Source organism: Cariama cristata, unplaced genomic scaffold (assembly GCF_000690535.1).
Source record: "Cariama cristata isolate BGI_N322 unplaced genomic scaffold, ASM69053v1 scaffold27115, whole genome shotgun sequence".
NCBI lineage: Eukaryota > Metazoa > Chordata > Aves > Cariamiformes > Cariamidae > Cariama > Cariama cristata.
In genome coordinates, this window is record NW_009617329.1 from 19,972 (window position 1) to 36,521 (window position 16,550).

Consider the following 16,550-nt stretch of genomic DNA (forward strand, 5'->3'; position numbering starts at 1 on the left):
TCCTTTCCTGCAGTCACAGGAATATCAGCCTCTTGCCTGTCCAGTATATTAGTTTCAGACCGGAGGGGCTTCAGGTGCTTGTGTCTCCTTTCAGTGGTAAAGTCCAGCGCAGAAATAAGCATATACCCTAAAATCTGTCACCAACTTTTTATCTAGAAAAACTAGAGCAGTATTGTTGTTCTTGATATTGAATCCTGTGACTGACCAACAGCCAAACCCATGTTATCCCTGTTTTGGTGCTGTGTAGGAATTTTATAGGCAGAAATTACTGCCCCGAGGTAAAACCCAGCATCCAGTGACTGTTGTTGGCTGTGGGGTGATTGAAGAAAGTCTGGCTGCTGCTTTTCTTGTTTCTGAGCTTGTTTGCAGTTCTGTCTTCAATTGTGGGCAGATCAGAGGAAGGGAAAAGACAAAGGATGTGTGGGGATTGCAGTGTTGCTGCAAACCGGAGCCATTGACCTGTCAGCAACAGATTTTGACCTCATTGTACCATCTGGTTTTGCTCTCCTTTGTTGGAGGAGAGGAGCAGGAAAGCATTTTCGGGAGGGTAGGGAGAGCAGGACTGGCACTGACAGGGGCTTTCCCCTGGGCAGGGAGGATGAATGCAGCATGCGTGGGAAACGATGTGGAGGTACAGGCTGGGAAGGAGGAAAGGAGCCTCTCAGCTCCACGGGTTAGTTGGACATGGTCTGTGCCCCTCTTTCATTTGAACTTCTGGGCTTTGCTCACAGAGCAACGTGATTGCACATTGATTTTTGCAAGAATCGAATAGCGGCCTGCCAAGGGCAATGCTAGGTTTTTTCCATCTCTCTATTTCTATTCCGGAGTTTGTAGTTACCAGCCAAAGCCAGCGCTGCAAAAAATGTGACATGGTGAGGCAATATCCAGTTCCTGATGTAAATGCAATGAAAATTTAATGCTCTGGCAATGGCTAATGCCCTTACCTCTTTGAAGTCTGCATGAGAGCTTTCATTGTTCAGGATTCATGCACTAGCCCACAGCAAACACCAAATTTATTACTGTTGTATCGGTTAAAGAAGTTAAAGGGATGACAGGCCCTGCAGAGCACTCGGTGCTGCTATTGAGAGGCTTGAGGAAGAGGAGAGGAGAGGAAGGAGCATGGAGACACCAGCTCTAGTTGGTAGGTGCTGTGCTGGGCAGCACGTGGCTTTTTCTCCCTAGGAAAATAGGTTGGGTTTGAACCAGCTCACTTTAAACACCTTGGCAGGAAAGGAGAGATGTCCGGAAGTGTGAGATGAAACATCAGTGATAGGGCATAGACCTGTGTAGGAAACTTCAAGGTGCGTATGTGTCTGAGTGCCACAACCACAGCTTGGTTTCCTCGAGATGCGTGCTGCATCCATGCAGTGCTGCTGTCGGTGGCCACAGAGCCACCAACGTTGGTGGCCTTGTCCTGTCACCTCCTCACCTGTCGCTGTGGCTGCAGAGCTGCACAACGATCGGTGCTGGCTGCTGAAATGATCCAGGTTAAAAATAACTTTATTTGAGGAGGTCGGAGCTGGAACACCCATTCTGCTGCCCCAACCAGCACCTTCTGACACCTCTTCTTCCCTCCGCATGTGGATTTGAGGTTGTACCTTTTTGGGTGATGCTGAGCCAGCTTTTTAGGATGAGTCATGACACATTGATCTGGGGCGAGGGCAGAGAGATGATGGTCCTGTAATAGTGGGCAGCCTAGGGTGTCGATGTGTGGAGGGGTGAAGAGAAAGGCAAGGAAGGGCAGGTGGATGATGCCCTGGGAAGCCATGGTGGTGGAAAGGGATGGTTCTGAGTGATTGTTCTGTTGTCAGGTAGCATCTCTGGTTTGGAATAAACTTGTCTGCCGGCAGTAAATTTGTCTTTCAAAGCAAAGGGCTTTGGTGTTATCAAGCTTCCAATTCAGAAGGGGACAGTTGTTCCTCATTCTCAGCAGTTGCAGTTATTGCTGCTGTAAATGAGGGTGTGGAAGTTACTTTGTTCAGTGCAGGGGTCAGCAGCTTATCTTGAGAAGAGAACCGTCTCTTTGGAGTGTGAACAAAGTTAACTAGCAAAAAAAAAAAAAAGTCAGTAATTTGTACACCAGGAAGCTACAATCTGCAGCTTTCTGAAGTGCAGTTCCAGATCACATTAGCTGGAGGTCCCCAGCCCACAGGGATGTGCTCTGTGCCCCCAGGTTTTCACCGCAGCAGGACAAAAGGCAGGGAAGGGGCAGCGTGGCTGCTCATTGCCGGCTGTGCCGGTGAAGGTGGAAGGGCTGCGATCTCCTCTCCGGGCTGCAGCCTGAGCTGTGTGTATGGAAGAATTAACCTGCTTTCTACCCAGAAAAGCTGTTTTCCTGTCCTTATTGATGTAAATGATGGAATTTTGTTCAGGAGGTCTGTCTGCTGTGGTGCTCGGTGGAGTTTCAGCAGTGCCCAGCCTGGGGCACGTGGGAGCATGCAGCGTTGGCTTTGCAAACCAAATGGGTGATTAAAACCACCTGAGCATGAGCAGCATCGCCTTGCGGAGGTTTATGCAAGCAAAGGGTGGCTGCTTGGAACCAGTAGAGGCTGTGATGGCCCTTGTGTTCAGGCTGGCTCCCTCACTCGAGCATCTGTGACCCTGACGTTCAGTTTGGGAGGCTGCAGAGTGCTCCCTCCTGTTGGCCAAGCAAGCAGCCAAATAGGAGAGCTGCAGGATGAGTTTTCCAGTGAGCTGTGAGAGAAAGCTCCTCCTGCCAAGGTGAAGGAATTAGCTCAGTCATGTGCTACTTGACAGCAATGACCCCCAGTGCCACCTCCAGAGATGCTCTGGAGACAAGAGGATGGGTTTGGTTCAGGCGTGCAGCACCTGGACCAAAGGGCCAAATCCTTATCTACTGGGATGCTACTGGTAATCAATTAGCCCTCAAAAGTCCTCAGCCACAGCCAGGAGCCTGCTTTGGTGGTGGATGGTGATGACAACATGACAGCAGAGCTCAGGGTCAGGGTATCAGGGGTGTCGGGGGGACAGGGAAAGTAACATGGAGCAAAGCAGAAGCTGGACATGGAGAATTAAAAGAAATCCATGGGAGGGATTTCCAGGGAAAAATGTTGTTGAGCCCCAAAAGAGATCAGGATTTTGTACGTACTGACATGCCCATTTCACAGATCCTCAGCATTTGGATCTTGTCCTGTGCGTGACTGGCCCCGAGTGCTGGTATGGCTGTATTGAGATATTTTAAGGCTGCTATTTCAATGTTTTTGTCTTGACAATATTTAAAGACAGAGGCTAATCATGAGTAATTATTTCCTCTGAGCACGTACCCTGCCAACACTTAATGAAAAGCTACATTTCCACTAGGAAAATGTCACTCGGGGCATAGCATGGTTGCTTCTTGACTCAAAGCGCCGGAGTGGGAGATGCTGTAGCATCTCTGGCTGTCGGAGATGGGAAGCTGTCTGCTGTGGGCTTGCTCAGCCTGGCTGAGAGCATGAACAAAGGTCGTTCCTTATCTTGGTTTGACTCTCTTGCACAAGAACTGCAGGAGGCAGGGGGAGAACGTGCCCTGGGGATCTCACAGTATCTGCTTTAAATGTGGATTTCCAGTAAAAATTAATAAATTAGTGTGGGCAGCTGAACTGCTTTGAATTTTAAAAGTTGTATCATCGCAAATCCGATGGCTTGGGCAAGGATTTGGCAGAAGAAATAAATGACCTTGAGTGCTGAGGACAAAGACATGGCTTGCGTTATTGAACTGACTGTATAATTAGGTACCGACTGTTTGTGGGAAAAACACATTGCCCCAGCTGGAGACCAACTTTAAATATTGCTAGAGAGGAGATCACTGATTGGATGTGCACCCCTAAAGCTTGGAAATTTAGGTGGTTTTAAAAGCAGCTTATCATAAGACCTGAAGCAAGAACAGAACTTCTGTGCTGCTTCTAGTGCATCTAAAACTTCTCAGGTGGGAGTGGGCAGTAGCACAGCAATGGGACAAGACATTTATGGTTTTGATCAAAATGTTATTAAGCATTAGTACTACTTTTGAGCATCCTTTTTCCTGATTACAAATGCAGTATAAATGGTGAATGTTGCACATCTTACTTTGTTTAGTGAAATCCTGACAGGCAAACGGTGCCAGGGAAGAGCATTGCCACTTAAATAATTCGGTTGCAATGCTGTGCCGTCGTGGATGAAGAGTTGAAGATGTTAATCTCTTGCTTTCCAGGTGATCCGTTCTGCTGCTGACTGGTCTGCTGGCATTAAATACCACGAGGAGTCCATCCACAATGCCTACGTCAGCGTGATAGAAAACAGCAAGCACTACATATATATAGAAGTGAGTGGCAATGAGGGAAAGCAGGAGGGTCCTCATGCTCTGGGCATGGCTCACAACCATCAAGAGGGTAGTTCTTCTTGAGGTTTGGTCTTAATTTTTTATGAATTTAGATATGTATCATAGAAATGTCAAGTTGGAAGAGACTCAGAAGGATCATCATATGGATATTAATACAGAATCTGCTCTGAATTTTTGGGGCTGTTTCCATTGACTTGAGGCTTGACAGCCTTCTGACTACAAAAGTAGACCTCTCCTTTATGAGCCTTTTTGCAAAATTGGCAGCAACTTCCAGGACCTGTGCAATAGTTTTCCTCTCTCCTCTGTGGTTTTGTAGTGTCCCCTGTGCATGCCTGAACCTCCCACTCACAGAGCTGGTCTGGCATAGGAGTCTCCTGTGTTGGGTGGACTCTCAGTGCTGGCTGAATGGAGATGCTTATTCTCTTCTTTTTTTTTCTTTTTTAGCCTCTTGTTAGGTTGCTCTTTATGTGAACTTTCTAAGCAGTGTGATTAATAAGGACTAACTCATTCCCTAATCAAGCACAGACGCACACATCATTTCATAATTTAAAAAAAAAAGCATCTCTTCAAATGACACACAAACCCAGTTATCTTTAGCTGCTCTTGGTCTGAAATAAAGCATGCAAATATGTTTTTGTTTGTTGCTGGCAGTGTCTGACAGCAGCTTTGCTTGCTTTTCCTGCAGAACCAGTTTTTTATTAGCTGTGCCGATGACAAAGTTGTCTGGAACAAGATCGGTGATGCAATTGCTCAGAGGATTCTCAAAGCTCACAGGTAACTTGTTCTTAACAAGGCAAGGAAAGTCTTCCAGATGCATTTATATCATGTGGTGCAAAGTAATATCTTAATGGACACAACTGTACCATAGCTTTTCCAACGCAGAACCAATGCGGTTGAACATCTGCTTGCATTTGCAGCAGTGAGACTCTTTAGTGGTTTCTTTGCAGCCAGAAAGTGATTTTCTGGACTTACCCTGATGCAAATGTATTTTTAACTCTGGAACTTGTTTAAAAGCAAGTCCTTTATACTCCAGTTCAGTGACACCTTTGCTACATAGCCAACCAGTCTTGAACTCTGTGGTAAGGCAAGTTGAGTGAGAAGGTTGCACTAGGATTTGTGGTTTATTTAAATTACCTATCGAGAGGATTGGCTTGCAATAGGGGAAGCAAACACATTTCGAGGATTTGGCTGCAGGGTTCAGGTATTGTTTGAACAACTTTTTCTGGTAAGTGCTGGAGGGTATTTACAACCTCCAGCCATGGCAAGGGGACCATTGTTTGTTCCTGAATGGATCAAATCCAACTGTGTTTTAGACACTCCTTTTACTTCAGCACACCTAACCCTCTGTTAACATTAATACCACAGGTAGTGGCTTGTCTTTGCTTTGATCCTGGACAACCTTACTTAAGGTTGCTCCCCTGGAGTCTCTCTTGAAGATTACATATATGTCATAGTCTTAAACTGTATCCTTGTCTTGCTGGGCTGATACACAGAACACGTTCTGAACTTCTTCCTTTCATCTCTCATGTGGTTTTCCGCCATGCATGGAGACGTTTCTTGCAATGATTATTTCTTCCATATTGTAGTTGTCCAGAGCTATGCAGGGGTTGCTTTCCCAGAGGTGCTCTCTCCAGAGTCAAGGAAATTTCTCTCTCTTTGGCACTTGAGCTTAGAAATTGCCACCTGGGTAACGGTAACCAACCCGACACAGACAGACATCGGGCTACGGACAGTAGCTGCAAGGCCACAGGAGCTGCCGTGAGGCAGGCTTTGTTCAGAGGCACTGTTCAAACCGGCAGAGCATGGGTATTAGCCGCTATGCCATTAACAACAGGGCAGAGTAAGAGAGTGGAGTTGCTTGTGATCTATGAGCTGCAATGCATAGCCCAAATAATTGAAATTAGCTAAGGATGAAAAGATGGGAAGGATTTTCTCACCTGGGGTAAATGAGGAGTGGTGCCAGTGCTGCTGGAAACAGCGTTGCTGGTGTTTCCATTGCAACCTTGAGGCTCGCAGGCAGCCAGATGCAACATCTCTGTGCCGGTCAGTGTCCCTCTGGAAAGCCACTCTGGATTGCCTTTCCTGCCTTTGGGAGCTGATTGCCACCGGCCCTTTGCATCGGTTGCCTTCTTTTAGCAATGCTACTTAGGTAGCAGCAAATTCTCCAGGCAATCTGTTAAGACTTTCCTGTTATATAAAGTTGAAACAGGCGTCATTCTGTCTAGATATCAAAAAGTCTAGCACAAAAGGGAGTTGCACAAATTCTTCAGTGACCCATTTGCAGATGTGATGCTCACTTCTGTATTACTCCAATTTTATGCCAGTCTTGTGCCAGCTTGATGTCGGTGATTTCTGATTGAATGTAAGATTCAAATTCTGCACACTCCAGAATGCTTGGCATTGCCTAAGATTAAAAGCAAATTTAGAGCTAAATGGTTTGTATCACAACGCTCATGTTCCAAACTGCCCTGGGAAAACAGCGAGGTAACATGCTGATGTTTAATTGTAAATGAGGGTCTTTAGTTAAGCTTGTACACTTCTTACTCTTCTGAACTAAATATTTTCTCCTGATGTAATTAATAATGTTCTTTTCTTGATTTCCATGGGTGGCTCTCTAACTGGTTTAATAAACACTGGGCTTAGACAAACACACTGCTTTTTGGGGAATGCTTTTCATGGTAGAACTTTTTCATGATACAAACAGGCTTCGTTTCAAAGTCTCTTGTTGTGTAAAGGCAAGACCTCCTGAACTATTTCTGAGGTCTGCTGACAAACTAAAGCTAGTTTACAGTGCATAGCACGGCTATAAGGAAGCACTGGTTGAAATTAAAGAAACACACAGGTCCTCACTGTCTCCATCCCAGCTCAGAGGAGACCCCAATGCTTTACAATTCCTGTGCCCTTAAATTCACAGGCATGACTTGCCGGAGGAAGGGATACTTTTAACAAAAACTGCAGACTGGTTTATTTTGAGACTGCTCCTGAAATGGTTTTGTCCTGATTAAACTGTGTTTGCCATCTAGTGGCAGCAGCCTTCAACGGAGCATCCACATCCTCCTCCTCTTCCTTCTTCAAGGCGCAGGGCAGGGGATTGCCAAACGCCCAGGGGTGCCTGGGAAGCGCTGGCAGAGCAGATGCATCTGGCTTTTGTCAGCAGAGAAAACCCAAAGGTGGGCTTTAAGAAAAGCCCCAAGTAGTGCCATAATTGTAGCTTTTGTTCTGAATCGGATTGCAGTTAGGGTACAGTTTAGTTTGGGGGAGCTCTGGAACTCAGTTTTTGTGGGTTGTGATGTATCAGTGAAATACTTCCCTTCCTTGAACGATCAATGTTTTGCTTGTGCCCTGAGCTTTTTCCATTTTTTGTGATGTTTCTGACTTCTCAGAACCAGGAGGTAGTGAGAACGACAGGTCAGATTTTGGGGGTTCTGCCTGTGAAAGCTCTGTAATCTTTGCTGTGCTCTGCGAGGCAGTTGTATGCAGCAGTCTGCACCAGTATCAGTGTGACTGGGCTATCAGGGTGCTCAAATGAACTTTTTATAGTGGCAGACACCATCTACAAAATGACTAGCCTGCCCTTGAACTTCAGTGAAAATGTGTTTCTTTTCCTTTAGCTTCTTTTGTCATCTGCTGAAAGTAAATTATTCCTTCTCCTCCTGAAGGTCTGGGCACTCACTGAAGTACTGATGGCAGGTGATGAAGACCTGAAACTGGAAATACACTTCACACTTTGCTCCCTTAAAATTTTTGTAGTAGCCTTGGATAGAAACCAAGTCAGTCAGCACAGGGAGAGTGAAACTGAGGGGACTTCACCTTGAACAAAGCTGTAACATTGCAGGCTCATATTCCCCCAACTATCGTTTCAGGGAAAACAAGCGTTTCCGAGTATACGTGGTGATCCCGCTGCTGCCTGGCTTTGAAGGAGACATTTCGACGGGCGGTGGGAACGCGCTGCAGGCCATCATGCACTTCAACTACAGGTACCGCAGGCAGCCCCGCTGCGGGCAGGGCTGCCAGAGACCTCCCCGGTCACCTCTGCCTGCTGTGGGTGCTGCCCAGGGCTCCAGCTGCCGTCAGCGTGGCATCACACTAGATGTTGTCCGCACGAGCACGCAGGGTTTGGAAGAGGAGAAGAAAACTGTTTGTGTAGCTTTCACTTAGTCCTTTAGCTCATTTATTTGCTAGCCTCGGGATTTGCATTTCCCCCTGTACTGGGCACTGGTGAGGACGCACCTCGAGTGCTGTGTTCAGTTCTGGGCCCCTCACGACAAGAAAGACCTTGAGGTGCTGGAGCGAGTCCAGAGAAGGGCAACGAAGGTGGTGAAGGGTCTGGAGCACAAGTGTGGTGGGGAGCGGCTGAGGGAGCTGGGGGGGGGTGGTCTGGAGAAGAGGAGGCTGAGGGGAGACCTGATCGCTCTCTACAACGACCTGAAAGGAGGGTGTAGTGAGGTGGGGGTTGGCCTCTTCTCCCAAGTAATGAGCAATAGAACAAGAGGAAACAGCCTCAAGTTGTGCCAGGGGAAGTTTAGATGGATATTAAGAAGAATTTCTTCACTGAAAGGGTTGTCAAGCACTGGAACAGGCTGCCCGGGGAGGTGGTTGAGTCACCATCCCTGGAGGTATTTAAAAGATGTGTAGACATGGCATTTTAGAGACATAGTTTAGTGGTGGACTTGGCCATACTAGGTTTATGGTTGGACTGGATGATCTTAAAGTTCATTCCAACCTAAACGATTCTATGATTCCAGGAGGTGAGGTGATGCTAGCTGGGCCAGGAAGTGCAGTCGGTAAAGCCCGGTGCTTTCTGCAGCAAAATCCCTGCCCCTGCCCTGGCACAGTGGGTCCCCCAGTGCCTTGCACAACCCCCTCCAATCCCTGGCCCGTCAGCTGCCCCCTGCATGCAGCGTAACGCTGCCAAGCACATTCGTTTTCCTTTTAGCTCATCAAATCAGACCCCTGAGATCTCTGCCCTCCTGCTCAATGGCTGTGCTCTCCTTTAGGCACTTACCACAGCTTTTACTGCAGTTTCTCCCAGCAGCATCCCCATCGCTGCTGCAGCCGGGTGGGAGCACGCAGCCCTACGGGTTCCTTAGCTGGGCTTTGTCTCCAAATCTGCCTTTCTGGCCAATACTTTCCTTGGCTGTCATTGTCGGCCCCACAAAGGCAACGCTGCCTTCCCTGATGTGGTTCCCCTGCTCTGGGATGGATGTTTTGGTGGGCATTTGCAACCCAGCAGGTCTCACGGGAAGGACTGAGACGCAGTGGTGCCAGGTAGCCCTGCGCTGGGAACAGGCTGTAGAGGAAGACCAAGTGGCCCAAGGCAAGATGGTTTTACTGGAAAGCTGCTGTGTTATGGTATGGCCAGGGTGCAGTTGGTTTGTGGAGACTGCTGCTGCCTCCGGAACAAAATCTCCCCTGTCTGCTGGTCTGCAGGGATCCTACTGCACCTCTAGAAGGATGAGCAGGGCAGGAGACAGAAGTAGAAGGAAAGCAGCATGTCTCCACAACCAGGCCCTTCTGCCTGAGCTAACCATAGCGCTTGAGAAATTGCCTGTGGGTTGGTTTTGGGGTTTTTGTTTTTTGTTGTTTGTGTGTGTTTATTTTTTTTTGAATGAGATGCCAGCTGTGGCTTTTCGAAGCCAGCCGTAATCACACAAACTCCCTGACCTGGTGTTCTGCACGTGTTGCCTTTTTTTCTTGATGTGATTTCACATCCAGACCTGTGGCACAGACCATAGCAGCCCTGTTTGTAACATGTTTATCATCACTGTGGTGTGCTCTAGAAGGCAAAACACTCCCCAGTTCCTATGTGAACTGCTATGAGCTCCTTTAGGAAATGAGCAGTCCTTCCTATATCAACAGTCGTTTGGGAAAAATGCGTGCTCTGGGAGCACCGTGTTTCTTCTGTTTGACGGGGTATTTAAAAGGCATCTGTGTTTGCAATTTACCTCGCCCTGTTCTGCTTCAGCATATGCCGTTGCCTCAAGTCGCGGTGGTGCTGATGGTTGCCTACCTTCTTTCCAGGACCATGTGTCGAGGAGAGAACTCAATCCTGGGCCAGCTGAAGACAGAGAGTAAGAGCTTTATGCCTCTCCTCTATGTTGCTTAGTCTTGGGATGCAGCAGTTCCATGGATACATGTATAACACATAAATTAGACTCTCCAGCTTCTTATTAACGTGGGCTTGCTGTGGCTGAGGGGTTCAGGCATGGACTGGGGCATCTCACAACAATGTGTGCTACAGGTTCCTGGGGCTGGTGAGCGACCTCCTCCTCTGCCGTCATCCCATGGCAAGGTCTGTCAGGTCACGCGAGCCGTGGCCGGTTGTCAGACTTCACGCTTGGATGCAGCCCTGATCTGGAGGAGGGGAGGACCCCAGGGAGAAGCACGGCGTGGTTGCAGCTGCTCGGGGTCATGTTATTTGGAAAATATCCTGAGCCGGGTCACGCTTCTGGGAGCGACAAGCCCTCAGCCTCCCCCGTGAATCCCACCCTGGCTTTGTTTCTGGTAGTTGTTGAACACAGGGGGAAAAACCTGCCTAAGCAGGATGCTATTTGTGAGTTGCTTCCTCAGCATGGGGATGCCTGCTTGAATTTGCTCTGCTGGGAATCGGAGCACCATGAAAACCCACGTATCACAAATACTAGGGGCATATGTAATGCCTCATTCGTTCTAGGTCTTTGTGTAAATCTGAACTGCAGACAAGTACATTAGGACATATTTTCCATACTATGGTGTCGCGAATGAGTGTGCATAGACATGTGCATGGACAAAACACCTGCTTCCAGCCTCCTTTCTGCAGGATCTGCAGAAGAACAGTCACATAGTCCAGTTATTTTAAGATGCTCAGCTCAATTGTGAGCACTTGCGTGCTGCACAAGGGAGATTGGGGTCATTTCTCATCAAAGTGGAAGTATCCGAGCAGGCAGCGGATCAGAGCAGCACAGAGTGCCCACAGGCATCTTTTAAAGTCTATTTTTAAAGAAACTTATTTCCATTGTCTGTTTGTTTATTATTTTTTTAAAAAAGTGAAAAGTGAACTGTTATTCATATGAGTCTTTATATAAAGAGGGTCTTTTTCTTTCTTCCCTCTTCCACCTCCCTCATCCCATCAGTTTTTTCCTCTTTTAATTTTCAGTTGGAGATAAGTGGATAAACTACATATCGTTCTGTGGACTTCGAACATATGCAGAGTTGGAAGGAAAACTAGTCACGGAGCTCATCTACGTTCATAGCAAACTGCTTATTGCTGATGACGACACAGTTATAATCGGTGAGCAGGGGGCTTGCAGGAGGCGTTTGGAGCACAGAATTATATCTGGATTAGTCTTTTCACTTGTCTGCCCTGTACTCAGTGCAGCCTGTGGTGCCATGTGCTTTTCTATGTTGTCATTTCTTTCTTGTGAAATATTTTGCTGTTAAAAAAAAAAAAAAAAACACAAAAAAAACAAAAAAAAAAACAAAACAAAAAACAAACCACAAAAAACCAACAACAAAAAAAAAACCCTCATAAATTCATCAGGAGGGTAGGTGGGTGGGAGGAAAGGATTTGGAGGGCTGTCATTAAATTTGTTTTCCTAAAATGGTTTTAAATCTCTGTGTAACAGTGAAGAGAATCCCAGTGCAGGGAATATTGTCCATCTGTCTTGTATCAAACTCTGCTCTAGCAGGAAGACTTGTGAGACTTGTCATCTGTTCCTTAAAGAACAGAATGTGCCGTAAAATTTGGAAGGTTTGGACAACATGTGTCATTTATGAGCTCCATTTCCTAAGAATGGGGAAATATGTTATAACGAGTAATAGATAACATTTCATCCATTTCTCTTCCCATATTTATTATGAGATCATGAAGCAAAGACAGGAGACTTCAGGCTCAGAGTTCTACATTGCAGCAGAAAAGCAGAATTTTAGCCTGTTTCTTTAAAGAAACCCTTTTCAATCTGTTATATCAACAGCGAGAACTTTACCAAAAAAATAACTTAATACCAGATTTTGTAAGACTCAAGATACCCCCCTCCTTCAAAGCAGCACTTCAGCCTGTAGTTTCGGGTGTCCTGTGGTTAGGTTTGCTCCTCTGTTACCCTCTCAGGGGTCAGATCCCATCTCCAGTACTCAGAGCAGTGCAGAGGTGGTTTTAATATTAGAGCAGGAGCAGTGTTGTTGCAACTGTAATGGTCTGGGGGCCTGAGACAGCTCTTAATTTCTATTTTCTGTACGTATAAGCCTGAGGATGGATTTTTACACAGGATGTGCACCTGTGCCAGCTGGTGAGGTGTTGGGGAGCCAGTGTCATTGCTTTTCCACCCAAGAAAGAGATGGTGCATGGAAATAAAATGCTAACGGAGCCACCGTGCAGGAGAGGGCAGTGAAAGGATGGAGGGGGGGCTTGGCTCATTTTTCCTCTGGAGGCGTTAGCTTCCCTCGAGTTAATTCAGTCACTGAGAAGGCTAAACGGCTAACTAGTGCCTGGGGGCCTCTTACGGAGCTGAAGGTTGTGTCTGAAGAACTTTGTTGTTGTTGTGTTCTTTGGTCATTTCTATGGGTTAATGACCTGATGACTCCTATCATTGGCTGCACCTTGCTGTTCCCTTGGAGCCGACAAGTGCTGTGGTGTCCCCCGTCCCTTGGCTCCTGATGGCTGGGTGGGACAGAGAAACCTGTCTGGGCAATAAAACCGTAGCTGGTCTCGAGCAATGCTGCGGGTGTCAGACGTGGCACGGCCCCTGCAGGCTGGGGAGCTCCCACCACGGTGCAGAGTCAGGGCTGGAGCTGCCACGTGAACCCAAGAGCATCCAAACTCTTACATGAGTGGGGTGGTGCATTTTGGAGAGGGGACCCCCTGCCCCCATAACTGCAAAAGGCACAACGAGAGCCATGCGGTAGAAATGCAATGCAGGGAAATGTCTGCTGCCCTCTGGCAGCTTTGCTGGGGACTGAGGTGGTTATTTCCCAGGGTGTGACCATGGAGCTGTGCACAGGACACCCGTGGGTTCCACCACCGGGGAACATGTCCCCCCTGCACTCCTCTGGAAAGCATCCCTCTGCTTTCTGGGGTTTGGGTTTTACGTAGCGTGCGGTAGTGCTGCAGGAAGCACAGTAGAGAAGAAACCTCTCTTGTGGTCGGAAGGTCCCCCAGAGCCCTGGGGTCTGCTGCTGCCTTGCTGTGTTAGCAGGGATGGTGTCTGAGCTCTTGCATCTGCAGACACAAAATAGTGGTCCTGGAAGGACAGGAGGGTTGGGGTGTTGGTTACCCACAGTGAGGAGATGACGTCCTTCTTCCTAGATTCCCCTCCCGAAAAACCCCTACCTTCGAAATGCAAATGAAAAACTTCCCCTCTTTACACTACTAAAAATAAGAGCAGATTTACCCATGGAGCCCATCCTGTGTCAGGTAACTCGGTATCCAAACCAAATGCAGTTAAGACCTTTGAAAGCTGTGGCATCCTTCAGCTAAAGCGTCTGGGAAGTTACAGAGAGAGTAAACTTTTGAAAATGTTGGCTTGGGCTTGGCTATGATTTAACCTTCTTCCAAGCTTGGAGCTTTTGAAGCCTGCAAAAATTAGGATGGGTTTTTTTGTTTGTTTGTTTTTTTCCCCTCCCCCAAATCCTGGCTCTCAGGGTCTGTGTTTCCATAAGGAAGCCCCCTGGTCAGGGTTTTACCTAGCAAAGCCATAGATGGTCTCCCACAGAGATGAGGGGTGCAGAGGGCCCTGGGGGTGGTGATGAAGGGCATGCGGGAGCATCTCATGCAGCAGCGGTGCATTGCTGGTGTTTTGTTTTCCCCTTGCCAGGCTCTGCCAACATCAACGACCGCAGCATGCTGGGGAAGCGGGACAGTGAGATGGCCATCATCGTGCAGGACACCGAGACCGTCCCCTCCGTGATGGATGGGGAGGACTACAGCGCTGGGAAGTTTGCCCAGTCCCTCCGGCTGCGGTGCTTCAGGTGGGATGCACAGGGCTGGCTGAGCACGGGCAGGGAGCGGGGATGCAGGCAGGGCTTGCTCAGGCTTATGCCTGCCCGCAGCCTGTCAAACCAACGGGGCTGCTGCTGCCTGCTCAGGTTTAGCATTACCTGGCCTGGATTTAGCCCAGAGTTTTACTGCTGTTTCACTGGCGTTAGCCTTTCTCACGCTGCTCCTGTCCTCAGCTCGGCAGCTTGACTGACAAATTTTTTTGCTTTAGGATTTCACTGGGAGAGCTCATAAACAAGACAGTGATGTTTTGCCTCCAGATCCTGTTTTCACACTCTTTTAATTTTGGGTGGCGGTGTCTCTTTCTAATGGAAGTTTCCTCACTTGGCGCAGCCATCTGGCCCACAACATGGCCGTTTTTTCATTAAGACCTTTTTCTTTTTCCCTTTTTTCTTTTCCCCACCCAGTTTCCCATCTGGACAATTATTGCACAGAAAAAAATGCAGGAGAAACTCGGGCAGCGCTACAGCTGACAGACTATTGCCGGGGATGGGAGTGGGAGGGTGCTGGGAGGATGCAGAGTTTTGCAAGTCCCAAGGAAACTTTTCCTCCCCTGGCATTTCTCAAGTGGGGGAGCACCTGGTGCTTCAGCCTCCATGAGCATCCATCCCTTTGTCTTCTCAGGGTTGTCCTTGGCGGCTCCGACCTCAGTCCGGAACACCAGGATCCCGTCTGTGACAAATTCTTCAAGGAGGTGTGGATTTCTACAGCGGCTCGCAATGCCACCATCTTTGATAAGGTGAAGAACGCGGTGCCTTTTCCCTTCCTCCTTCACGCGTGGCGGCAGCAGCAGTTGCCAACGGGAGAAGCAGCACGGGGAGGGCAAGGGCAGCAGGTCCAGCTCCTGGGGTTGGACCTTCAGAGGTGTTTGAAGGAACGAGTAGCGTCAGATGCAAGAGCTGTGAACAAGAGTTTGTGCATCCTCAGAGTGTGACGGCAGCCCAAGAAGGCGACAGTTCTGATTTCTCCTTTTATTTGTGTCAGCTGTAGCGCTGATGAATCGCTGCAGTGTACTTACTGCTTCTAGTTGGCTATAGCCTTAACTGGGCTAGAACCAAATTTTGCTTCCTATTTCTAATGAGCTTTTGCAGTGATCAGAGAAAGCCCTGGAGCTTCCCCTCTGCCTGCTCCAGCCGTATCACAGATAGGCACATACCTCTTCCCTCCCTGTTCTCCAGGCTGTTAATTAAGTCACTCCCATCCTGGGGAATTTGTATTAAATGTTTTGGTCTTTCTCTGCATTGCAGTATTTCCCCGGCACTGACATGCCACTTCTTCTTTCTCTTTTGATCAGGTTTTTCGATGCCTTCCCAGTGACCAGGTGAATAATTTAACCCAACTGCGTGATTTCATCAACAAGCCCAAATTAGCAAATGATGATCCTGCCAAAGCAGCAGAAGAATTAAAAAAGATTCGTGGGTTTTTAGTACAATTTCCTTTTCGTTTTCTGGAGGAAGAGCACTTGCTTCCCTCTGTTGGAACAAAGGAGTCCATGGTACCCATGGAGGTTTGGACTTAAGAAGATGCAGACTGCTTTATGTTTTAAAGTCTGGTTCTCTAGAGACAAGTTGATGAACAATATGGGATTTCAGAAAGCTTTTTATTGCTAAGGGAGGCAAAAATGATCTCCACCAAGCTAATGTGCCTTTCTTAAGGATTTTGGTGGAAGAACTTGAAGAAAACTGACACTAGCAAAGGAGAGGGGCAGAAAGACTTGGAAATTACGGCAAATGAGAAGTTTAACATCTGAAGGAGTTACTTCTTACGACATGTTCTGAACACCTAAAGGATGCAGGCCACTTTCTACGACAGGAAACTAATCCCAATCGATGTTGTTACTACTGCCAGCTGTATATCGTGGTTGCATACGTACTGTGATTGTGCCGTGGGTGCGCAGGAGTCATGGGCTGCGTGTGCTTCTAAGGCTTTTGGGTATCCATGCCTTGGCTCGCTGGAGTCCCCCCATCTCACCCCTTTGTATGCTGTCAGAGCACGTCAGGCAGCTCTTGGTGCTGTTGGGACGTGCTTGGTGCTGCCTTGGGCTGTCCTGCAGCCTACCAAGTGTAGATGTTTCACTTCTTAAATGGAAACAGCCTAACAATCTTATACCAGAAGCAGCATTTTGGTCTCTTCTCCCCTCTGAGGGAATAAACACACACCCACCCCCCCACCCCACCCCCGTTTCTACCACAGCTAGAGCAATCAGCAGTCCTCATGCAGCGTTGCGCTGCCGAGGTCTTGGCACAGGGCAGCCTCGGTGCA

At 47.9% G+C, this 16,550-nt stretch overlaps 1 protein-coding gene across 1 annotated transcript in view; it reads left to right on the forward strand.

Annotated features, from left to right (window-relative positions):
* The window catches only part of PLD1 (phospholipase D1, phosphatidylcholine-specific), a gene marked incomplete at its 5' end in the record, with an annotated part of 35,067 nt that extends 19,260 nt beyond the window's left edge, over positions 1-15,807 (forward strand). Inside the window, 8 exons of the mRNA XM_009700500.1 lie at positions 4,190-4,300; positions 5,004-5,092; positions 8,182-8,295; positions 10,340-10,389; positions 11,454-11,588; positions 14,107-14,260; positions 14,913-15,027; positions 15,583-15,807. Coding sequence (XP_009698802.1) covers positions 4,190-4,300; positions 5,004-5,092; positions 8,182-8,295; positions 10,340-10,389; positions 11,454-11,588; positions 14,107-14,260; positions 14,913-15,027; positions 15,583-15,807 — 993 coding nt within the window. The remainder of the gene's footprint in view (positions 1-4,189; positions 4,301-5,003; positions 5,093-8,181; positions 8,296-10,339; positions 10,390-11,453; positions 11,589-14,106; positions 14,261-14,912; positions 15,028-15,582) is intronic.
* Positions 15,808-16,550: the final 743 nt, after the last annotated feature.